General features: G+C 40.4%; 1 protein-coding gene across 1 annotated transcript in view; it reads left to right on the top strand.

Moving 5' to 3' along the window:
• DSCC1 (DNA replication and sister chromatid cohesion 1) overlaps window positions 1-25,712 on the top strand; it is a 477,417-nt gene that overhangs the window by 35,172 nt on the left and 416,533 nt on the right. The window contains exon 2 of the mRNA XM_044067559.1: window positions 5,520-5,758. Coding sequence (XP_043923494.1) covers window positions 5,586-5,758 — 173 coding nt within the window. The 5' untranslated portion in view covers window positions 5,520-5,585. The remainder of the gene's footprint in view (window positions 1-5,519; window positions 5,759-25,712) is intronic.

The raw sequence follows: 25,712 nt of genomic DNA, 5'->3' as shown, positions 1-25,712 counted from the left end.
GTATGGGCCTCCTCGAAATTGATTTCATGTGTAGATCTGCAATTGTATTCACAAGACTAAAATGTAGTGAAAGTTTTAAAACTTGAGGAGAATAAGATTAAGATGACTTCCCTGCTTAGTTTAGGAGAAGCATATCGGTGTCGAGCGGGAATGGAAATCAAACCAGATATAGATAAAACTCAGGCAACTGAATGTGCCATAAAAACAAAAGGAAGAATATAAGGTGAAGGATCAGATGAGAAGGCAAGAAATGTGGAAAATGCATTAATATAATTGTAAGTATAGAAAAAACTTGGAACAGCCTCATATTGATCATGATCAAATGCAGGAATGGTTAAGGAGAGGTGAATTTAAACCAAAAGATGAAACTCCAGTATATTGGGCTGCCAATATTAACCTATGTACATGTTGGTTTTCAGAGTCCATTGAACATGTGGAAGAAATGGACAAATATAGGTTTTGCAAAACAGAATTGGAAACGGTCACACATCTTGTTGCTGGTTGTGATATACTAATGGCAGAAGGATTGCATACTGAAAGGCATAATAATGTGGTAAGACTATTGTATTGGGGATTGTGCAAACATTATAATAATATTGAAGTAGCTGAAAAACACTGAAAATATGAGCCACAAAGCATATAGAAGTGATGAAGTTTATATCACATGGGATCACCCATTACAAACAGTTCAAAAAATAGATGTGAGAAAACCAGATGTAGTAGTCCATGAAAAGAAGACAAAAGTAACAGTGATCATTGGAATTGTACACCCAGTGACTATAGTGTTATGTACAGAGAGAGACACAAAGTCATAAAATGCCAGGATTTGCAGGAGGAAGCAAGGGCAACCTGGACCAGACAGTTCCAATAGTAGTAGTTGCAATGGGTCTTGTATGTTACTGATAATGAATTGCAGAAGGGGTCATTACTGGGCACCTTGTGGGTGCTGCAAATATTACTTCTGGCTAACATCAAAGATTGAAACAATACTAATTTCATGAATTTTAATCATGTTTTGACTTAGGAATGCGATCCATTCCCATCATGGTATTAGAAACCCAAAAGACATGGAGAAATTTAAAAAAAAAAACAGAAATATCAGTGATTAGAATTATAACCCCACAATATCAGTGGTTATTATGCTCAAATCGGTCAATATTCACAAGGTATAATATAGCACTGTTTATGTCAGACACTGAGTCACAAGTTTTTATGCAAAGAGTTTTAAAATGTTTCTTTCGAGTTTAGTTTTTCCAAATCTTTTGGGTTTCTTAATACCATGAATGGGTATGGACCCCGTTCTTAAGTCAGGGTATAATTAAAGTTCATGAAATTGGTATTGTTTCAGTCTTTGGTAGTCAAGTGCTCTTCGCAGCACCCACAATGTGCATAGAAATGAGTCCTGCAATTCTTATGGAGTTGCATATATTGGTAGCATATCTAAGTACGACTGATTCTTTTTCATTAGATTGCTCCTATTACTATTGGAAATGTCTGGGTATCTTTCTTCCACATTGCTCTCAATTCTGCCTGCAAATCCTAATATATTTTAAGACGTGTGTGTTTCTCTGTACAGGAGACGCTGTAATCACTAGGTGTAGCAATATCAATGAGCAGTCCTACTTCTGTCTGTTTTTCTTTCATGGAGCACTATATTAGCAGTATATCCTATGCATTTTCTTGCATCTATTTTTTGCACTGTTGGTAAGGGTGATCCATGTGATGCACACTTCATCATTCTTTATAATGCTTTTTTGTTCATGTTTCCAGTGCCTCTTGGCTACTTCTGTACTGTAGTTTTGCACAATCCCCAATGCAACAGTCATACCATGTTATTATGCCTTTCAGTATACAGGCCTTCTGCCATGAGTGTATCACTCAGAAGAAGATGTGAGACTGTTTCCAATTCTTTTTACACAACCTGCATTTGTCCGTTTCTCCCACATGTTCAGTGGACTTTGTAAGCCAGCTTGTATGTAGTTCACTATCCTGGGCTGCCATTATTAAACTTTCATCTTTTGGTTTCAGCTCGCTTTTCCTTAACCATTCCTGAGTCAAATCCTGATCAAAGTGAGTTGTTCAGGAGATGACTATACTTGCTGCTACATTTATGGCTTTTCCACATTTCTTTCCTTCTCATCGGATGCTTCTTGTAGTCTTTCTTTTGTTTTTTGACACATTCAGTTGCTATCTGATTTTTCTCTACTGGTTTGATTTCCATTCCTGCTTGACACTGGAATGCTGCTAAACTAAGAGAGTTCATCTTAGACTTCCTCTCCTCATGTTTTATAACTTTCACTGTTTGGATCTGGTGAAGTCAGCAGATAATGTATTGAGTCCATAACTGCAGATTTGCACACGTAATCCATTTCAAGGAGCCCCATATCTCATTCAGAGCATGGAGTATGTAATCTTGGTATACACAGATTTTTATATATCATTTGATAAGAGTGAAGCATTTTTCTTGCTTTCCTGTCCCTCTGATCAGTATCTTTTGGGGTCAATCAATACCAGAACTTTAACTTAGAACAAGAAGAACAAATTGGTTTATAGCTTGAATGTTATTCCTAGATGTTAAGGCTGTTTTCAATATTAGTCTTCTGAAGTATTCCTTACAGAGTTTTATTTGCATTTGTTCCTGTTTTATTGCTGATCCTTCATGCATTGCCAAATATTTAACACTTTTTTCTTGTTTAAGTTCCTTTATAACACATTTCTGTCCCAGACAGATGTTTTCTTGGTACTGCAACTTTCCTGCTTTAAACATCGCTTTTGCACACTTATTAAGACCAAATGATATGCTTATCTGAGAAAATTGTTACTACCTGCAGTTGTGTTTTCAACTCCTCATTTGATGAGCAATACACTAAGAAGTCTTCAGGCAGGGTTGTTTACTTAACAGATTAGTTACAGTTTGGCTCCCAGTAAACAGGGGGTAAGCCAAAACAGCAGTGATGAAGAATCACCTTGGAATATTCCCCTTTGATTTATCTATGGTATAAAATTTGCCCTTTGTCATGGCTTAACTGCAAAGTGGTTTGCCCCTGTGTCATGGTCATTGTAATGTAATTGTTCAGTGTAGGACATGCCTAGTAGAACTGTATGCATGCCTATATCCATGAACTGTATGCATGCCTATATCCATGAATGTGGGATGCTATCAGGTGCTTTTTGTAAACTATCCATGTCATACTTAGATAACTGTGAAAACGGAAGAATCTATTATGGCTTTATTTAGCAAGAAATGATCCTTTGTTCCATATGAATGACTTTCTTTTGTTCCCTTTTTCTTCTGTTGCCATGATTAAGTTTTCTTCTGAATAACTATGAACTCAGTCTGCGTAAATACCACTATATAATTTGTACATAAGAAGGTAAGTTCTTGGCTTATAGTTTTTAGGATGGCTTACAGTCTTGCTCTTGAGGGGTATCATTTTTTCTTATTGTTAACCAAGTGGGTATCTGTTCTGGATATGAATATGAGTAAGTATAAGTGAATCTTAATGAGGACTAAATCTCTGCGTAAAGCTTACTTTTAGCCAGAAGGTAGCTACTGAATCTCGGCCTGAGGAGTTTCCATTTGGGAGTTTTTCTTAATTTTCTGGCCATTACTTTAACCCATTTCATATTCTGTACATTTGATCTCCTTACTGTTTGTTTTAATTCTTCTATCTATTCAGCATCTTTGTTATACTCCACCGGGTCTTCATAAATATTTCTCCAAAATGTGTTTATTTTTTATTTTTTTGTTGGCATTTCTATTCCATTTGCTTTGTTTCCCAGCTCCCTGTATATCCTTTTGGGTTATCAGTGAATTGCTTATTTTGTACGTTTCCATTTATATTTGTCTGCACATCTTCTAAGTTTTGTTGCCTGTACTGATATTGTTTAGTTTATTATTGCAATAGTGTAGGATAGATTCTGGTCTGTTCTGATCCTGTCTGTTGTTTTTATCACTTGTCTTTATTTTTGTTGATCTGTTCCCTCTAATAGTGATAACTTGTTTTACTTGCTTTATAATTATCTGTATGCAATGCTTTCTTGATGGTATTTGATTTTTTTTCCCTTCCTTTCCCTTATTACTCTGTGCGTTTTGGTAATACGTTATGTATTATTAATGTAGCTGCACAGTAATATATCTTATTTACTTCTGTTATGTCGCATGAATTTCTGTTAATAGTCTTGAATTCTGTGTTCATCTGTTCATAGGATCATAGGAGATTACTAGGCTAATGGTCCTGAGGCCCTTATAAGCCTAGCCAAGAGTTTACCACCCCCCCCCAAAAAAAAGAAACATCACTTAGCACCTGTCGCTCCCCTCAGTGAGGGACAAAGGTGGAACCCCTTGGACACATTGACGGTTTCCCATCCACTCATCAAGATTGCGTTTGAAGAGGGTCAATGAGGTATTCTGTTTGACATGTATGGGAAGTCTGTTCCAGAGATAGCCTCTGGGATGCAAACCTGTCTCTCCAGCAGGTTTTGTTGATGTTTCATATTAGATTTAGGCCTATCGAGTGGGTAAAGCATGAGGAGTTAGACTTATGGATATGGAGCATCTCCAGTAGGGCAGGGTCTGACATTGCCTTGTAGACAAGACACGTATCACCTCGGAGCAATCTGTATCATACCGAGGTAAAGTGATAGTGATGTAAGCATGCCCACATAGGATAGGTGTTGGGAGGCCATGGATTCTCTTTGAGGTATTTCTGTGGCCTTTGCAGTTGGTGCAGATGTTTGGAGAGGTACATATAAAACAGGGTATTATACTCAATTATAGGTTTAATAAGGGAGGAGTACAGAGAGGTAATAACCTCCTTTTTTCTGGATGCAATCCCTTTACGTCTGAGATGAACCAAGTAAAAGGCTTTTCTGACCACTGTCGCCACATGATGGTCGAATGTGAGATTTTTCTCAACCTGAGTACCCAGGTCTCTCACCACAGGCTGTGTGCTTAGGGGGGTTCCATTGATGTGGTAATCAGTAGGTGCCATCTTTTTGCCGAATGGTATGATAATACATTTTTCTGAGTTTTAACTTAAGGCCATGACTTTGGCACCAGACATTTGTGGCTGTGAGACCCTCCTGCAGTATGTTAACATCAACTGGGACGTCAATAACAACACCCAACTTACAGTCATCCACAGACCCTTTGTCTTTGCCTGGACCTCTGAGAAGTATATGCCAAACAGTAGGGGTCCCAGGACAAATCCCTGGGGTCCGCCAGTAGTGACAGGTCTGTTGTTGGAGGTGGCAGCGCTTAATTTGACCTTGTGGGTCCTATCTGTGAGTCAGTTGGCCACTCATCTGACTAGTTAGGGATTAACACCAAGTTGTGTTAGCTTTTCGATGATACTGGAGTGGAGGATTCTGTCAAAGGCCTTGGCCAGGTTAAAGTAAGCTGTATGTACTGACTTTCCCTCATCCAGGGCCTAGCTGCGATTGCTTTGTGTAAGAATGAATGGTGCTGTATCATGAGTATTACCTTTTTTTTTCTTTTTTCTTTTTTCTTGCACTAGGTTGTGGCTGAAAGTGTGTTGCTCCTTTATTTTGGTAGCCAGGAGAAGTAGAATTGGAAAGACGTGATGATGCGAACTGCTGATGAAGTGAAGGCTACACTAGAGACTGCAAAACTGAAACAAGAGGAATTAATGCCAACTGTTCACTGCATGTCCTTCAGTGAAAGTATTACATCTGGTGATTATTGTTTGTTGGAGTTAAATGATGTACTATGCAAACACCTCGAAAGTGGGAAAAGGTGATTATATTTATTTCTGGATTGGTTGTTCATAAAGACTGAAAGTGTCAAGGAAAATGATGCTGATTTCTCTAACATTGCTTACAGCACATGATTACAGGATTGCTATCTGATCCAGTAATGTACTGCAGCTGACGCTTCCTAGGGCAGTGCATGTGCATGTTTTTAAATGTTGTTAGCATTTTCTAAATGTTTCTGTAATTTCTTCTCAGCAGGGTAGTCTCAGCAGGGTAGTGAGTTGCTTTCACTACTGAACTGGCAGTTTCTCTTTTTTCATTTCCAGAATGGGTACTGTACTTCTGACTAGGATGATTTCATGGTAATTGTCACCTTCATGTCATGGTTAATACATGATTCTATATGGTATCTGATGCTCACCAAAAATGAGTAGAAAAGTAATATGAGGACCATTATGAACAGTATGCCAGCACACAAGACCCTGGGCAAGTTATACTGTCTATATTTCTCTGGTTATTTGCATTATTTTACTTTGAGTAGAAGCACTGTAGGTGTTACAGGATCATAGGAAGTTAGTAGGCTAATGGCCTGATGGTCATTACAAGTCTAGCCCAATTTACCCTTGTTACCACAATCGGCATCTGTTGCCCCTGTCCAAGAGGGACACAGGTGGAACCCCCAGGGTGAATTTACGGTTACCCATCCAGTCGTCCAGACTGCATTTGAAGAGGGCCAATGAGTTGCTCTGTTTGATGTGAAGTGGTAGTCTATTCCAAAGGTGTGGTAGGTAACCTCTTGGAGACAAATCTGTCCCTTGAGAAGGTTCTATTAATGTCACTTGCTAGTTTTAGGCCTTTAGAGTGAGTAACCCATGTGCCATTTGACTTGCAGATGTGCAGCATTTCTAATAAAGCCAGGTCAGAGATTGTCTTATATGCAAGGCAGAAAATCCAAGGAAATGCACTGAAATCAGTAGGACCGAATGACATAAATGTTGTTGTGTCTTTCGGCTTTTTCCGGTTATTGGCCGCCACAGCGGAACTCCAGTCCGCTAATGATTGGCAATGGATTTTTACGTGCCGAGTTGCCAGCCCTGACGCACAACCTTCAACGAAGGCATGCCCATTCACTCATGTCTCCACACAGAAGACACTCTAGCTAAGAATCGAACAGGACAATGTCTTACTGTGAGGTGACAATGCTACCGCAGCACCACCACCGCAGTCACCGAATGACATAAATAAATGTCCAAATTTAATAAAACCTTTTTTAAAAACACATTTGTAAATTCTGTTTACTGAGCTTTTCTCCTTGGGTCTCAGCTGAAAAAAAAACCCCATTGGCCCAGTCAGACCTTCCTGTTAAAACAAGGCAAGAAGACCTTGATACTGATCTAGCCACTAGTCTTTGAATTTTCTGGTTTGGTGGTCACTGTGGTTGCTGACGTTGCTTATGTCAGGCAGAGATCACCTTTTGAGTAGTCTGTGTGAAACAGTATAAAGTGACAGTGATTTCAGCTGATCCACTTAGGATAGCTGCTGAAGACCTTGAATTTTCCTTGCGGAACCTTTGTGGTCTCTCCAGTTATTGCAGGTGCTTTGAAAGGTACATACCAAAAGGGGCGTTGTACACAATTATTGGCCTAATGGGTGAAGAGTACAGGGAGGTGGTAATTTCTCCTTTTCTTGAGGCAATGCCCTTAGTTATGAGATGAGCCATATAGAATGCCCTTCTTACCACACTGGAAATATGGTGATGAAAGACAAGGTTGCTGTCAACCTCCGTGCCCAGATCTCCCACCACTGAGTGTGTACTTAAGGTATTGCTATTTATGTGGTAATTTGCAGGAACATCATTCTTGCTGAAAGTGATAATACATTTTTTTGCATTGAGTTTGAGGCCATGACTTTGGCACCAGTCATTTGTTTGCATAAGACCTTCATGAAGAATGTTGACATCATTTAGAGATTCTATGACTGCATCCAGTTTGCAGTCGTCGGCAAACTTTGTCAGCCACAGTCCCTTGGTTTTAGCTTATAGTTTGGAGAAATAGATTCCGAACAGTAGAGGTCCCAGGACCAGTCCCTGTGGAATGCCACTGGTTATAGATCTGCTGTTAGAGGTGGATTTCTCTATTTTGACTGTATGGGTTCTATCATTGAGGCAGTTTGCACCCCACCGTATGAAATGAAGTTTGATATCTAGCTTTTGTCAGTGATGCCTGAGTGAGGGATAGTGTCAAATGCCTTGGCTAGGACTAGGTAGGCTGTATGCACAGACTTCCCCTTATCCAGGGCCCTGGTGACTGTCTCAAAGAAGTCCACCAGCTTTAATGGGCATGATCTTGCATTGACAAATCCAAATTGGGTAGGATCTAGTATTTGGATCTTTGTTGATAAGGTCCATAGTCAGGCTAATAGGTCTGTAGTTCCCGGGGTCAGTAGAAATGCCACCTTTGTGCAAGGGGATAACGGTGGCTGTTTTTCCATTCACCTGGGATGAAGCTAGAGCTTAGACTGTGATTGAAAAGAGTACCCAATGGTGAGGCTAATTCTTGTTTCAGCCCATGTAAGATGCAGCCTGGGATGTTATCAGGTCCCATTGATGCTGTGTTTTTGGCCTTGGACATTTATGACCTGCTCTTTAGAGATAAAAGGTAGGGGACAGGTGGTAGAAATGCCATGAGGTATGTATGGCAGGGACAGCTAACAGGTTAGCTATGTCCACCAGCTCAGTATATGTGTTACCATTATCTACAGTTTGGTGCAAATTTGGGCCTTTGCTTTTAGGTTATGGATGTAACTAAAGAACACCTTATGGCTGTCTTTTGTTGAGGAAGCTAATTTGGGTTCGAAATTTGCCTTGGAGGACTTCACAAGAAGTCTTTTATTTGCTTATTTCAGCTGAGGAGGGAGCATCATCAGTTTAAAGCCTGCTCCTTCTTACTCTTAGACAGCAGTTTCTTCCTTTTATTGTAAAGCCTATAAATGGGGGTTGTCCACCAGGCAGGTTTGCTCTTCCTTGAAAAGCTTGTTTTGGTCGTAACAGGTACTGACAGGTCAAGGCAGTTATACAGGTGCTTGTATAAGAGCATTGGTGTAGAGCTGGGCATAGTTACAGGTTCTGTCTGAGGGGGGAAGGTGCAGTGAAGCTATTTATACCGTCCCATAAGATGTTATGATCTGCTTTGGAGAAATTTTTTAGTCTATTTACTGCTGGGTGGGGGTCAGGTGTGATAATTACTTCAGCTGAGACTGATTTGTGGTCAGATCTCACCAGGGTGAACTCACAGTGGGGGTGCTACATTGGTTTCCCATATTTGTAATCACCAGATCCAGGGTGTTGGTGCCTCTAGTGGGGATGTGTCAACCAGCTGGTCCAGAGCATTGGAGTTGACAGTCGAACCTTTAGGCAGCTGAGTTTGAGCACGAGTAATTCACCCAGTCAATGCTAGGATACATATATATATATATATATATATATATATATATGTACATGCATACAAATATTTCAAGCACGGGCATTAATGCCCTTCTAGCTTGCCAATATACCGAAACACTTGTTCCCATATTAACTGTCCAGGCTGTTCTTAAAAATATCTAAACTAGTACTTGCTTTAATGTAATTTGGTAGTCTGTTCCATGCATCAGCTTCTCTGTCAACAAATTAGTACACTTCTCATTCCTACAGAATCTTCTACATAGGTTGTCTGATGATTCTCTAGTACTTTTTGATAACCCCAAAAATTCCCAGAGATAGTTGTGTCTATATACTATATATATATATATATATATATATATATATATATATATATATATATATATATATATATAGATATATATATATAGATATATATATAAATGCCCTATATACATAAATGCCCTATATACCTGAATAAAATCTCCTCTTGGATGTCTGTAAGAGATGCTGTACAAGTTCAGATATTTTAGTCTTTCATAATAACTTAAATTTTCACATCCATGAATGCCCTTGGTATATTTCCGCTGTACTCTTTCCAGTTTATTCATACTTGTTTTCTTACAGGGTTTCTATATTGTTATTCCATACTCTGGTTTGGGTCTAATATAACGAACAAACAATGATGTCATAATTTTTGATTTCCTAGATTTAATAAATCTTTTTATACAGACTATAGTTCTATAACTATCATTAGCCAATTGGGTGATATAGGTTCATAAGTACTAGGCTATCTGCCCAAGGGCATCTATAAGCCTAGTCAGAATGTGTTTGCTTTCGCCGACCCCTTAGATTAGTTCCCTGTGCCTCGGTCCAGCAGAGCCATTAGTTCCTTGTGTCTCTGTCCAGCAGAGCCACTGGGTACATTTTCTGTTTCCCATCCACTCGTCAAGGTTTCTTTTGAAGAGTGTTAGTGAGGGGCTCTGCCTAATGTAGATTGGAATCCTGTTCCAAAACATGGGGAATCTCTGGGACAGGGATCTATCCTTCCAGTGTGTCCTGTTTATCGTTGTGGTGAGGTTTATATCCCTAGAGCGTGTGGCTCTTGGGGATTTGTTTTTTTTAGTTGGAGCATGTCCATCAATTCTGGGTTGGATATGGCCTTGCATGTCAGGCAGAGATCACCTCTGAGTAAGCGGTATGCATCCGAGTACAGCTGGAGTTTCTTCAGTCGGGCTGCATAGGGCATATGTTTGAGGCCAGTAATCCTCTTAGTGAGGTACTTCTGTGGTCTTTCCAGCTGTTGCAGGTGTCTTGTAAGGTACATCCCAAATGAGGAGTTGTACTCTATGATGGGTCTGATGAGTAATGAGTAGAGGGGCACAATAACCTCTCTTGTTCTAGATGCAAACCCTTTTGTGATTAGGTGGGCCACATAGAAGGATTTTCTAACAGCCTTGGCAATATGATTATCAAAGGAGAGATTACTATCTACTTGGGTCCCCAGATCCCTTATTGCATTTTCTGTATTTAGGGGACTACCACATATGTGGTAGTTTGCGGGTACTTTGTTTTTTCCAAAGGGGATGACTATGCACTTTTTGGCATTTAGCTTGAGGCCATGATTTTGACACCAGGTATCCGTCTCCGTGAGACCCTTCTGGAGGATGTCTGTATCAGCTGGAGAGTCAGTTATGGCCCTCAGTTTGCAGTCGTCTGCGAACTTGGTCAGCCATAGTCCTCCTGTGCTTGCCTGTACCACTGAGAAGTATATACCGAACAGGAGGGGTCCCAGGAATGAGCCCAGGGGGACACCACTTGTAACTGGTTTAGAGTCTGACCTAGAGCCTGCAACTCTCACCGTGTGGGTTCTGTCCTTGAGCCAATTGGCAACCCATCTCGTGTCATAGGGGTTTATGTTCAGGCTGGTGAGCTTGTCTATAATACCAGAATGGGGAATGGTGTCAAAAGCCTTTGCGAGGTCTAGGTAGGCTGTGTCGACCTCCTTTCCCTCGTCTAAAGCCTTGGTAACTGTCTCAAAGAAGTTCACCAGGTTTAGGAGGCATGATCTGCCCTTAACAAAGCCAAACTGGGTAGGGTCCAATGTTTGAAGGTTTCCAATGTCTCTATTAATGAATTTCATGATGATGCACTCCATAGCCTTGCAGACCAGGCTAGTCAGGCTTAAAGGGCGATAGTTCCTGGAGTCCATTGTGGCTCCACCTCTGTGGAGCGGGATAACTGTTGCTGTGCTCCACTCTATGGGTTCGTAGCCTGTAGAGAGGCTGAGTTTGAACAGTGTGTTTAGGTGAGAGGTTAGTTCATTTTGGAGCTCGTGTATATGATTAGAAAAACTCCTAGCTGGATCTACCCATATACCCAGGTCCTTAAATGAGTCTACAGTTTCAATCACTTTGTGCTGTATTAAATATTCACCTTTCAGTTTATGTCTCCCGAATCTCATATGCTTAGTTTTTGATGTATTTGTCAGCATATTGTTCTTCTGTGTCCAAATAGTCAATTTAGTCAAGTTATTTTGCAGACCTCCCTTATCTGTAACACATGTAATCCGTTTACCCAATTTCAGGTCTTCTGCATGTAGACTCTTGAGCACCTCCAGTGAAGAAAGTGTGAAAGATACAGTCTTAACAAGTAAGGGCCTAGGACAGAGCTCTGTGGGACAACCCTGACTTGTAACCAAGGATTTCACCTGTCCAGTTGCTGTATGATACTTGCCATGTCCTATTTGTCGGCCATGCAGCTATCCATCTTATCAAGAGTACATCAATACTTAGTTGTTGTAATTTATTGATCAGTGTTTTGTGTATGGTCCTGTCAAATGCTGAAGTTAAATCTATATAAATTATATCACAGCACAATTTTTCATTCATAGCTGCTATTATATTATAGAACATCATGTTACAGGTAGTAATAGATGTATTTTCGTCATATGCATGCTGATATATGGTTTCAAGTCCCAACCTATCAAATTCTGACAATAACTTATCCAGTATTGCCTTCTACATTATTTTCCACAACATGAAAGTAGACCTAACGGTTTATATGACTCTGGGTTTGCCTATTCCCCTTTCCCTTAAAGACAGGTTTAATAAGCATGTCTCCAATCTTGAGGAATCTCCCCATATTTATATGACCTAGTGAATAATAGATATAAACAGTAGTTAATGTCAGCCAAAACCATGGTGTTCGGATGTATCTTGATAGACTCAAGTTGATTCAGATAGCCAAAGTGGGTGTCCTGATTCATGGAGGGGGGTTCTGTAGCTGGCATTGACTTGAATAGATGTCGTACCAATAGTTAATTGCACCTGAAGTATTTCTAGGGTGTCATACTGTCCATACATCCAATCTGGAAGGGTATTTATCTTTGAATATTGATACACCACCTCATTTAGTTGTCTTGCCTTCTGTTTGTTGTCTGAACGTGGGGAAGGAGGTGTAACCCAGTATGGTTGAGGTGCTCTCCACAGTCTTGAACCAGGTCTCTACGACTGCACACATTCTGTGTCCGTCAGGGAGAGGACTGCTTCCAGTGAGTGCAGTTTCATGCTAAGACTCCCTAGTGTTTAGCAGCATCACCTTGAGGTTGCTTTTGGATGGTATTTTTACATCGGGAGTTTTGTCCTTGTGACACTACCTAAAAAGGCACTGTGGGTGTGGCAAGAGCCTTAGCCACTCCAGCAATAACTAAGTGCCATTGGGCCTTCATCGCTGCAGATTTTCTCAAACATGTGTGTGTTTATGTGTGAGCCTTTGGAACTTTTGGAGGCATTATAGGTGCGAGTCTTGCACAAGCGGTTTCTGATCACCAGTTTCAAGTTCTGTTTTAAATGTTCTTACTGAAATGAAGCAGATGGATGCTTTTCCCACTGTGTTAAATGCCTTTCTTGCTCACTCGATTGCCAGGGTTAATTCACATTTTTTGTTGTTTTAATACCTGAATCCAGGTTTCGATAATTAACTAAATATTTCTGCTTATTTTTCTATTCTTTACTTTCAGAAACTGCTCTGGTCAGGTCTTATCACTGCTTTCTCTACAGAAGACCACACAGGCTGCACACTTTGCATGAAGTTTTTGCTGGTTATATGTTTTGGCATGGAACACACTTGTACAACTTTGTGACATCTATAAAACCTTTACATTTAATACAACAGTGAAGAGACTGAAAATTCTGAAAGCTTTTATTCTTGGAGGAAAGTTTAAAAGCTATGGAAGGAGGGAGAGGAAAAAATCAAAGTGGTGGAGGAAGCTAAGAACTCTTTGGCCTGTTTTTGTTTTTTTGAATAAACTGTATTGATTGTTCTCTGCCATCTTCCGAGTTTTCTTTGACACCAAATTTAAAGGGAATTTTAAAAACAATTATAAGAAATAAATCTCTATCTACATCCGACTCTTTGTGATATAGGCATAGCCGGCCTTAGGCATAGGCCAATTAGGCGGCCGCCTAGGGCGTCGCTCTGGCAGGGGCACTTTTCCAGTATTTATTTAGTGTAGGTAGACCAGGATGGGGGCACTGGGTGGTATGGTGGGGGGTGCCGTGAAGCTCTTTTGCCTAGGGCACCAGTTGATCTAAGGCCTATAGGTGATCTTCAACACTAGCTAAGATCTTGAACATTTTTTTGGCTCCTTGCCAAATATATGGAATCACTAAAAGCTCTGTTCTCTAACAGAGCTTGGCTGCACCTTAAGTCCCACAGACTGACTATCGAGAGGTGACAGATGAGTGTATGCAGTGCGCTTTTTTCAAGGTATTCAGGGGAAAACTACTCTGATGGTTGCCTCTCCATTGTTTCCACCTGCTATTTTGATGGATGAGGAAACATGCTTCACTCATAGAAAAAGTTGAATGATCTCATTTCAGGCAGGAGCATTCTGGAGGCACTTCTGGCATTTCGCTAGTAAAGGCCTGCTTCACTCTACACTGATAAGATCTAAAAGAGTACCCCTCACAACACCACCCCATTAGAGACGTTCACTCACTAGAGTGCTGAAAAAATGCTTCTTCCTTTCCTAAGACAATGAAGACATTCTATTTGAGTGTTCCAACGTCATACTTAATATTGCTCACAAAGCCTTCTTCGTTCCTACACCATTCTAGGTCATCACTTTGAAATTCTGCAATGCAGATAATATGAAGTATTTCTGATTTCCACTGCATTCAGGACTAGACTTCTGTCTCATCTTACTAAGCTCAGTGTTGCTGTTTTAAAGTTAATGGTTGATGGGTAACCACATGACTGTCACCACATATATGGACTTTTATGAAGATATGACTACCTAAGAAATTTGATACTTGGAATGTTATTATTTCCTTCATGGTCTGTATTGTTTAAATAAATGTGAAAAAGTGTAGTATTTTCACATTCTATAAAGAACTCTCTCCCTTTCACAGTAAAGCCAGTACTACCTCCAAAATGATAATGCAGTCTTGGAACCTGGCTTGATAATTTATTTTTATTTTATTTATTTTACATTTGTTAACGAAGATGGTCTGACTGAACACAGATCCATTTTCAGCGGAAGCCGGGGGAGAAAAGCTCCAAAGTAAGTAAAATTTTACACAATATGTTAAAGTACAGTATGTTTATACTGTATGTTTATACAGTATACAGCAGAAGACATAAGACATATATATATATATGGATCTATCTTACTACGTCGACAAGTCAAAACGCCGACAACAAAATCACCGACACCACATAACCGACATTTCACAAACACGAAACCTCACATGCCCGACACACCATAATAAGCAACAAACAAAACAAAAAAGCACACACACAACACAAGCACACCAAAATCCTTACAAACCAACACTAAACCTCACATACACAACTACCTACAACCTAACTCACTTAAAACCCACAAACTATCACAGTAACTATCACAGTCGCACAACTTACCTAACTCACTTAACCCGCCCTAACCCACAAACTATCACAGTATACACAGCCTTTTCCCATGTCGATGTTCTCAGCGGGGTTTTGATCCATCGGTCTTCTCCGTTTGCGATCTTCTAAGATAGATCCATATATATATATATATATATATATATATATATATATATATATATATATATACACAGGAAAAAATAGTTGCACATGGTTAATAACAGAGTAAGTATACAAACTGAATCAGCATTAGGAGAAGACCTAGACTATAATATATATATTACAGTAGGTATATTAGGAAGTGAGGTATATAAGTGGAATAATTTGAAAACTTATGAAATACATAGGCATAGATAAATATTCTTTAAGTGTGTTCTAAGTGAGTTTTTAAACTGAGAAGAGGTAGGGGCAGAAATCAGAGCTGGAGGGAGATTATTCCAGGTTCTAGCTATGGAGTGGGAGAACAGTGCTTTTCCTGCAGTATTGTTGGCCCTAGACATACAGAGGAGGGGTTTGTCGGAAGATCAGAGAGGACAATTTGTATTATAGTAGGTGAGAAGTTGGCCGAGTTCAGGGTATTTTTCTGGATGTGTTACCACATTGTAGGCAGTGACTAATTGGTGACAGGTTAGTAGCTGGGGAAGTTCCAGCCATTGCAGTTCCCTTAGAGCCTGGCAATGGTGGGTTCTAAAGGTGGAGTTATTTGCAGACTTGGTGATTTTTATTATAACATGATTCGAGTCTGGCAAGGTCATGTTTTCTAAGCTGGGTAAGAATTGGAGCAGCATACATTAGGGTAGACAAGAGGTGAGTTTTGGGCTAGGATAATCCGTGCTTTTTTTGAGAGGGATTTCCTGTGCCTATATAGTGTTCCCATTTATTTAATGGACTTTTTTGATAGTTTGTGAAATGTGGACGTCTATGTGTAGATTTGTATTAATTTCAACGCCTAGGAGTTTGGTATGGTCAGAGGGAGAGATAATAGTGCTATTTTTGGAGGGGATAGTGAAGGCTAGAGGAGTGGAAATTGTTTTGTTGGGGGTGAAAAGTAGTTATTTGGTTTTATTAGGGTTTAGGATAAGTTGGATCTGAGTAATCCAACTTTCCACAGAGCTAAAGGATTCCTGGGTGAGTTGTAGGGTGTGAAGTGATGGAGCTGAACAGATAAAAGTGAAGCATACTGTGTGGTGGTATGGAGATTATTGGTAAATATGGAGAAAAGAAGTGTGCTTAATATGGAACCTTGTGGTACACCTATGGTAGCTGGGAGTAAGGGGGGATAGTACACTTTGCCATTGGACAGATTGATGCCTATCTGATAGCTTTTAAACCAGGCTTTAGCGGAAGGGCAAAGGACAGGGATGTCAGGCTGTCTAGTAGTAAGGAATGTGAAACCATGTCAAATGCTTTGGAGAGGTCTAGGAAATATTGCAGATACAAAGTTATTAATATTTCTATGTTGGTTGATCAGACTGGTGAAAGAGAGCAGAGTGGTGGTTATGTTATGGTGTTGTCAGAAGCCATGCTGTGTGGGGGAGAGGAAATGGTGTGAGTTTAGTAATTGTGTTACCTGAGAATGTACACATTTCTGTAGTATTTTAGATAAGGGGGACAGAATGGAATAATGTATGATACCTTCCATAGCTGTGGGGCATATGCTTCTTGTATGGAGTGATTGATAAGAATAGAAATAGGGTAAGATAAGGATTCAGCAGCTATTTTTAGGAAGTTGGCTGGTAGATTGTCAGTGGCAAGGGTGTTAGGTTTCGGTTTTAGGGGGTGTTTTTTAATTGTTGAGATGGGAACGGGTGAGAGCGTAAAGGATGGGATGTCAGGGCATTTGGTTGGGTTATATGTAGGGCTGTTTTTGGATAGTTGGGAGGATAGTGTTAAGATGGATTCTGTGAAGTGATGATTGAATTGGGAGGCAATGTCCTTGTCATTTGTGAAGTTAGGAGTGGAAGTGTTAGTTTTGCCTGGTTTTAGGAGAGAGTTAATGGCATGCCAAAACTTTTGGGTATCTTTTGAATGTTTGTTTTGGATATTGAGGAAGTAATTTTGTCTATCGAGTTTAGTTTGTCTCTTGGCCTGATTTCTAAGTTGTAGGTAACTTTGTTTGGCTAGGCTAGTATTGTATTTCTTCCAGATTTTCCAAGCCTTATCCCTTGACTTTAAAAGGGCTGTAGTTTCCCTAGTTATCCATGGTGCATAGTTTGCCTTGGCTCTTATTTTTCTAATTGGCGTGAGTCTGTCAAGGATATTGATGAGAATATTGTTGAAGTAGTCAATGGCTTGGTCTAGATTTAGGGTTAGTAGTGGTTTCCAGTTACTGTGTTTTAGAATACTGTTTAGTTCTTGTATATTTAGTTTACGATCATCTCTGACTTGTCTAAAAACAATGGGTTTGGCTATGTTGGTACGTTTCTGCAGGAAGAAGGTGGGGAGATGGTCACCAAGACCATCAGGAAGGCATCCTGTCTGATTGTTTTGGGCAGTTAGTGTCCAATCTAGAATAGACTGTGGGTTTTTTTGTCAATTTCTAGTGGGTTCTTGGGTAAGTTGTAATTCAATAATAGTGGGTTTTTTTTGTCGATTCGAGTGGGTTCTTGGATAAGTTGTAATTCAATAATAATTGAATAATTCAATCTCTGACTCTCTGTTTAAAATTCTGTGCATCACCCACCTCCTGGAAATATTTAAAGTTAACACTACACCATGTATGATAGCCACCTTAATATATGTGTTTTCCTTTTTCAGATGAAATCTTTAACTATTTCTTTCTCACCTACTTGCTTCTAACCTTTGCTGTGTGTATGTGAGAAAAACATGTACCTGTGTGTACATATCGTTAAACAAATCTCAGTTTTGTGAGAACTCACTGTAACAATTTCACTGTATTTACATTTGTTTTTGTACATTTGGAGCTTTTCTCCCTGGGCCTCCGTTGAAAATGGACCTGTATCCAGCTCGACTTTCCTGGTTAACAAATGTAAAATAAAAATAATCTCCTTTTGTCCAGCGTGTAGTAGCAGCATTCAGGAAATCCTTCTGTTTAGCACAGCTAATATCTAAAGTCATGTCCCTTTTTTATGCAGCTCTGAATAGATCAATTATTGAGTACAATGCACTCTTCAGGATGTACCTTTCTAGACCTATTAAACAACTGGAAAGGTCTAAGAGGTTTCTAACCAAGAATACTGTTGGTCTAAAGTCCCTGAGCTACCAGTAAAGGCTTGAAGTGTTACCCTTTACCATGTCATGTAGAGGTTTTTACACGGTGACCTTTGTCTTGTGTTCTTCTCCATTAGGGACCCCCATCCTTTTTTATCTGTTGTATCTTCAGTAATACCAGAACTTGATGCTTAAATCATTGCCACTGTATAAATAAACTGCAGCGCAGAAAGGTATTTATTACCCAGTGTCTGCCCTATTCCTGGAACAAACCTCCCCTGCAAGTTAAACAAAGTGACACCATAGCATCTTTCAGATTAAGCCTGGATGATTGTATGGGTACCCATAAATTTACTTCAGTACTGAACTGCTTTGTTCTTGAGAAGGGAAGTACAGTATGGGGTGAGTACTGGCAAGGAATAAGGGTCTTGTGACCCAGTTGCTTGTATTTCCTATGATGCTATGATCTTGTGATCACTGTTAGTGTTTGTATTCATTTATTAAAATGCTTCTTTGCATTGATATGAAGCTAGATATACAATTCAAATGAGCTAATTAGGTTGCATACTCCGTGTGCTACTTATTTCATTTTATACATGGTTATGAAATAATGACTTTTTTGCTGCACAGTCTGTCTTTGATGCTTTGTACTGGTGATTTTAATGGTTGGGGGATGCCTACATCACAGAATTTCTGGTGTGATATGTCCACTCCATTTTGTCTACCCATAGGATTCTAGGTCAACAGGACTTGGTCAGCTCAGCACCTAAAACTTTCCCATGCTACAAATCCCTTCATGTTTACACACAGTTCTGTGCACAGAAGGATCCTTCTCCAGATCTATTTTGCCACATGTAAGGTTCAGGTGCAACCATAAACTGCTTCAGATTACTGTTTTATATTCAGAGTTTTCAGGTGACTTAGTATTTCTTGGCCGTTTTTCATTTCATGTTTTCCTTGTTCACGTTTGACTTTGAAAAATTTAGTTTCAAGATTGGCAGTGGAAAATTTAGGTTGTCTGCTCCCTGGTTCTCAGTATTTGTCTGTTATTTACAATTAAATTCATGCTACTTAGAAACTATACGTTTCTGTAATGTTCTGTTGACACATGATTTCATAAGTTGGTTCCATTGCTCTTTTAATGACTCTTTTGTTCTTTAGTCATAAAATGTATCTCATGGTTGGTAGTTGCCATTGTTTGGGTGTCATTTGGAAGTTTTGTTAATATGCCTAATATGGCAAATATGTTTTGTGGATGTTAAATGTTTAAATCTGGGTAATAGTTTGGTTTAGTTCTTCTAACTTAACTCCTACCCCTGAGTGGATGCCATAGTTCTATTTTTTGTGACCTTCTGGTAAACTTTGTTGTTGAAATTTAACAGTGGTTTCAGGCCAATTGTTGGTCTCCTGGCAAACTGGTTGTTGGCATCTACCTTAGTTCCAGGCTGATTGTCAACTTTCTAACAGATTTGTTTTCAGCTTAAAGTTGAGTTGAGCACCATGGCAATTATTCTTTTCTCAGTCTTAGCTTCTTGGGCTGCTGAAGTTATCAACAGCAATACATTCTGTTTAGCAGAGAAATTTAAAATGCCCAAATACGGATCTTAAAACTGAATATGTCATGAACGAAAGTGACCATGAGGAAGTCCCCTGAAAACTCTGAAATTCAAACAGTAGCCTGGAGTTGTTTACAACTGCAGCTGAGTCTGAAAGTGTATGAGCTGTTTACAAGGTACTTCCTTGGGTACAAGGTTTGATCCCCTCAAACTTCACTTACAAGGTTTGATCCCCTCAAACTTCACTTGCTTGCTGTATGACTTAACCAGAATGATCTCTTAGACTGCATGCCTCGTAACTGCTTATGAAATAACCTAATGTCCACCAGTTCTGGCCTGGATGCCAGGGTTTGATGCTGATGTCCACTTCTCAGAGATGACAGTTTTTTTTCAGTTCCAACCCTTAGTGTCTGAGGATTGACTTTGATTCTTGAGTTTTGTGCCAATTATTACTGATGCAGGTATGGCCTTTCTCGGAGCCAAACATCCTTCTTGGCACTGACCTTTAGTTTTTCAGCACTAAATTTGCTGTTCAGTTCAGTGCAGACAATGCTGTCAGCACTATTGGGTATTTTTTTTTTTTTTGTAAACTGCTTCTTAAACTAAATGTAGCATATTCTGGCATCTGTAACTATTTATATTTTTGTAGCATATCCTTGTATATGTAAATATGTTTTGCTCATTTCTTATGTGATCCTATTCACCCAGGCTGTGTCTGCAAATGGTCTGTTGAGATCAGTGCATTACCCTGATAAACAAATATAAATAAAAACTTAAATAAAAGTTTCAACAGCACTTAGGCTTGTTTTCCACCATCTGTGTACTTATTATAGGTAGAATTTATTCATTGTTCTGTTACTAGTCTGCACACATACCTCCCTACTTCCTTTCCCAGTTTGGGCACAGAGTAAAGTCAGATGATGCAAGTTTTTTGTGGTGCAGTCTTCAGGTCTAATAACTGTAACCTAATTCCCTGCATTTGGGGTTTGGGCTACTTTACTTGGCTACATAGGTAGAAAAGCAATTATGTTCCTCTTCTGGCTCATATCATAAGGTCAGACCACAAAATGGTGTCTTTTGAAGTAAAAATAAAACCTGGACCCCCAACTAAATCTGGAGTATTCAGGAATTCTAAGGCTAACCTCCTGCTATTAAGTGAGAATCTGGCAAAATTTCAAGCCCCCATAAATCCTGAGAACACTGCTGCCTATGCAGAACTGTTCACAGAAACCCTGTACAAGCATATTAATAGCGTCTATATTACAATATCGAAGCTTTATTTAATCGAATAACTAAAGCTCGATCTTATAGTATCGAAAGCTAAACTTGTCGAACAGCCTATTCAGCCAAGGGAAACACTTCCCTTGGCTGAATCAAAAAAAAAAACTTTACATCTGAAATCAAGTGGGGGGGCTTCACCCCCCCCACACTCCCCTACCTAAATATATCAACTCCGGGATCACTCCAAATTGGAGAAACAGGCATACTCCACAGAATGGCCAACGGAAGTGTTTCCCTGGGTTAAATTGGCCGTTCGACAATTTACGGTTTTGATATTACATGTTCGAGCTTTACTTATTCGATTAAGTAAAGCTTCAATCATGTAATATAGAACCTGTTAATAGCTGCATAGAGACAGGTATACCCTCCAGGAAGAAGTACAGAACTAACTCAGAAAAACAAGACACCCTGGTGGAATCACAAAACCAATAGGCTGTATAACAGGAGGAAGAAAATCATGGCAAAAATTAAGAGGTGCAGCACCCAGCAGGATAAAAGCACTCTCATCAAACTAAACAAACAACTCGGAGGACAAATAGTCTACTAAAGCCAAACTTGAGGGAAGTTTGGCCTCCCAGGCCAAAGACTACCACAAAGCATTCTTTAGCTATATCCACAACCTCAAAGGCAATGCACACCTGTGTGCAGAGCTCATTGCCAATGGTGCCACCTATACTAAGCCGGAAGATATAGTAAACTTCTTGGCTGATAAATTCAGCTCCAACTTTGTCCCTCTCTCCCCCTCAACCTTCCCTCAGGAAATATCATCAAATATAACTCCCTCTATTATCACTAGGGAACAGGTCCTTAGTGGAGTCTCTAGGACCAAGAACCACTGATCAGTGGACCCAGACAATATCCCAAGGTGCCTTTTAAATAGCAGGAAATGTGACCTGTCAGGGCCTCTGGAATTACTATTTAACTGTAGCTTCCAAACAGGGTCTATATTAGAAGACAGAAGATGCATTCCTTCGAGTGCGTCTTGGTCGAACTTAAAAGGCAGAAAATGGAAAATATCGAAGTGGCTGTTAAGCAAATTCTTTCCCTGGGAAAATTTGCTTGGCCGCTTCGATACTTTTCTGTTTTCAGCACTGTAGTGCGGTCTCGGAGTTGGTATATTTAAGTAGGGGGGTGTGGGGTGCGCAGCCCCTGGCATCGGGGGGTGTGGGGGGGGGGTGAAGCCCCCCACTTAATGTAATGTTTGAAATTCATTTTTATTTTTTATTTATTTATTTTTTTTGTTGGAACAGCGATTTTTTTTTCCCCTTGGAAAAAAAAAACGCTGTTCTGACACTTCGACATTGTAAGCTTTCACTTACATAGAGTTGATCAATCACTGTTTGCTTTTTAAAGCATTTGGTGATTTAATATAGACCCTCTAAACAGGCTTCATGCCTCATGAATGGAGAAAGGCAACAATTATCCCTCTGCACAAAGGTGGGCCATCTACAGACCCTGGAAACTGCAGACCCATAAGTCTCACCAGTCTTGTATGTAAAGCCATGGAAAGAAATATCATGGAGATGATCAGTAGAGAAATAGTAAATCTCCAGACAATGGACCCAACCCAGTTTGGTTTGGTCAAGGGCAGATTATGCCTACTCAACCTGGTAGACTTCTTTGAGAAGGTCGCCAAGGCATTTGGTGCAATACCTGACACAGGCATTGTTGATAAACTCGAGGTTGAGTACAACCCTGTATGTCGCCCGGTGGATAGCCAGCTGGCACACAGGACCCAGGAAGTTAGAATTGGGGAGTCCACCTCTGCAAAGAGGCCCGTCACAAGTGGAGTCCCTCAAGGATCAGTCCTTGGACTGCTCCTTTTTGACATTTACTTCTCAGAAGTCAAGGCCAGTGTCTCAGGCTGACTAAATTTGCAGGAGATTGCAAATTAGGAGGTGTCATTGAATCTCACACTGACACAAATGTCATCAGGAGGGGCTGACAGAGCCAAACAACTGGTGTCAGAGCCATGGACTAAAACTAAATACCAAGAAATGCATAATAGTATCCTTTGGTAAGTCATCCATCCCTGGTAACTATCTTATTAACAACACACCCCTTAGAGTTGACCCAGTAGTCAGGAACTTAGGGACACAGATAGTAATCTAGCCTTTGACCATCATGTGTCTACAGTGGTGAGGAAATCATTCTATGTTGCACAACTTATAAACAAAGGTATGGCATCTAAGTCCAAAGTATGGCATCTAAGTCCAAGAAAGTCATTGTTCCACTGTATTCGGCATTTATCAGACCTGTCATTGAGTACAATGCCCCCTTTGGTATGTACTTAACCAGGCATATCCATCAGTTGGAATGTTCACAGAAGTTCCTCACTCAAAGAATGCAGGGCGTAAGTACAATGTCCTATGCAGACCGCCTGAAGGCCGTATTCTTATATTCTGCCTCCTACAGGCTTTTGAGGGGAGATCTATGCCTGGCATACAGGGCACTGTCAGACCCCACTCTAATGGACCTCCTGCCTATCCACAAAACTAACAGCACCAGAATTACCCATTCTGAAGACTTAAACCTTGCCTGTGATATAAATAGGACCTGCTGTGATATAAATAGGACCTGCTGGAGAGATAGGTATGTATCCCAGAGACTACCCTGTCTAGGGAACAGGCTCCCCTTCCATGTGAAACAGAGTTCCTCCCTAACCCAATTCGAGTGCAACTTGGATAATTGGATGCAAAACTGGCAATTCATCCTGATTTGGTACCTATGTCTCTAATGGACACAGGTAACCTGTAAATGTTCATCTCCCAGGCCCATTCTTACACTTATCAAGGGTATCAGAACTGTCAGAGATTTGGGATGAATGGCTAGGCTTAAAAAGGCCCATGTGGTCGTTAGCCTAGTAAACTCCTATGAACCTGATCTATAAATCATTATATTGTTCATTGTTTGCTATGCTCATATCATTCCTGCATTTTAACTCGTTATACTGTACTTCATCTTTGGTTATCCATTACTTTGTGTTCTTACTACTTTGTGTATACTTACTGATGTTCTTCATGTTTCACTGTTGCAGTCATCACACTTGGGTTATCTGCCTGCAGGTAGCCCTCAGTCGGCCCGAATACCAGAGTCTTGGGATTTCTGCCTCAGATGCTGTTGCCTCATCCTTGACGTCAGGTCATCAGGGGTATAAAACATGCAGCCGATGCCATTACATCAGCTTTTCTTGCTGTGCAGGAGCCCGAAGCACAAGCAGTTCGCAAGTGCCGGTCGGCAGCTGCCTGAAATTTTTCGTTTTTCGAGTTTCAAGACTGAAGTCTTCTAAAGCTAAGTACCCCGTTGGGGATCCTTTTTTCTTGCTCTAACAGATGTTAGAAAAAGTTAACAATTGTCTTGCCTGTGGAAAACAAATACCTCACAGAGATTTTCAGTCTTACTGCATTACCTGTTTAGGCCCAGACCACGACGTCCCTTGCTGTCAGTTTTGTGCTTTGTTCAATGCCTGAACTATTCATCGTCGGACTATTTTTGTCTCTCAATTCTTTCGCTCTCATTCTCCGTATTCCGAAATGGCTTCAGTAAGCCATCCAACTACCGATCTAATGAAAAAAATGCAAAGATAAAGACAGAGACAGACCGCATAGGTCCAAAACTGCCGACGACACTTCCGTTAAGCTAGTCGCCAGTCTGCTGGTACTCAGTGAGACGCTTTCGCAGCCCCTGTTACCTGCTTCTACAGATTTGCAGGCCTCTACTGAGACCCATTTGCAGTATTCGTATGCTGGGAGATGCTTCTTCGATTATGGAACCTGCGGATGTCTCTACCTTGGATGGGTCGAGAGCCGCTGTGCAGGCACTGGCTTCTGAGGGTGTATTCAGACCTTCTGATATTCGTATCAAACTGACTACTTCGTTAATGACTAAATCTATCGAACTTCTCAGGCCCAGCATTCGCACTATGCCTAGGCAACCGACTACCAAAGCACATTCTCAAGCTCCCATGCCACAGTAACAAATGCTTAGAATGGCTGAAGACCTTATTACTTTAATTAGGGGAAGCCAGCCTCCCCCTCCTCTGAAAGACAAAGAATTTATTTTCCTTCTGATTCTTCAGACCATGAGTCTGACGACTCTGACCCCTGTGATTACCAGGACATACCCTAATCTACCTATGAGGATTCGGATGCAGAGGATTCAATTACCCCCCCCCCCCCCCCCAGAGGACCTTTCTTTCGCTGAAACCTAAGAGTGCATTTCTGCTGGGACTGCCAGGACTACCCACAGTCCAAAAAGAGACACACGGAATTTTTAGACTTGCCTCAGCATAGGTCTCTAGCTATTCCCCCTGTCCTGCATATTGTAGATGATGTCTTCATGGAATCCAGCCTTACCCATGATACTTTGCCACCTGCTCCTCGAAAGCCTGACAGATACTACAGAGTACCTGATTCTCACAAATTTCTCTTTAAAAATCCCACTGCGGATCCAGAGACCATTTCCCAGGGACCTAAAGGTATTAAGGCCTCTACAGCCAAAAACCCTACCCCTTCAGACAGGGATTCTAGGGCTCCAGACAGATGGGGTAAGAAGGTTTATACCTCTGCAACCCTTGGTATCAGGGCTTTAAATTGCCAGTTTCACATGTTGAAGTACCAGCAGCATATTATTGATCTAATTAAACAAAAAATGTTGTT

Source organism: Protopterus annectens, chromosome 3.part1 (genome assembly GCF_019279795.1).
Source record: "Protopterus annectens isolate FY-2018-M chromosome 3.part1, PAN1.0, whole genome shotgun sequence".
NCBI classification, from domain to species: Eukaryota; Metazoa; Chordata; order Ceratodontiformes; family Protopteridae; genus Protopterus; species Protopterus annectens.
Note: the sequence above shows the minus strand (reverse complement) of the source record. Positions and strands in the feature narration are given on the sequence as shown.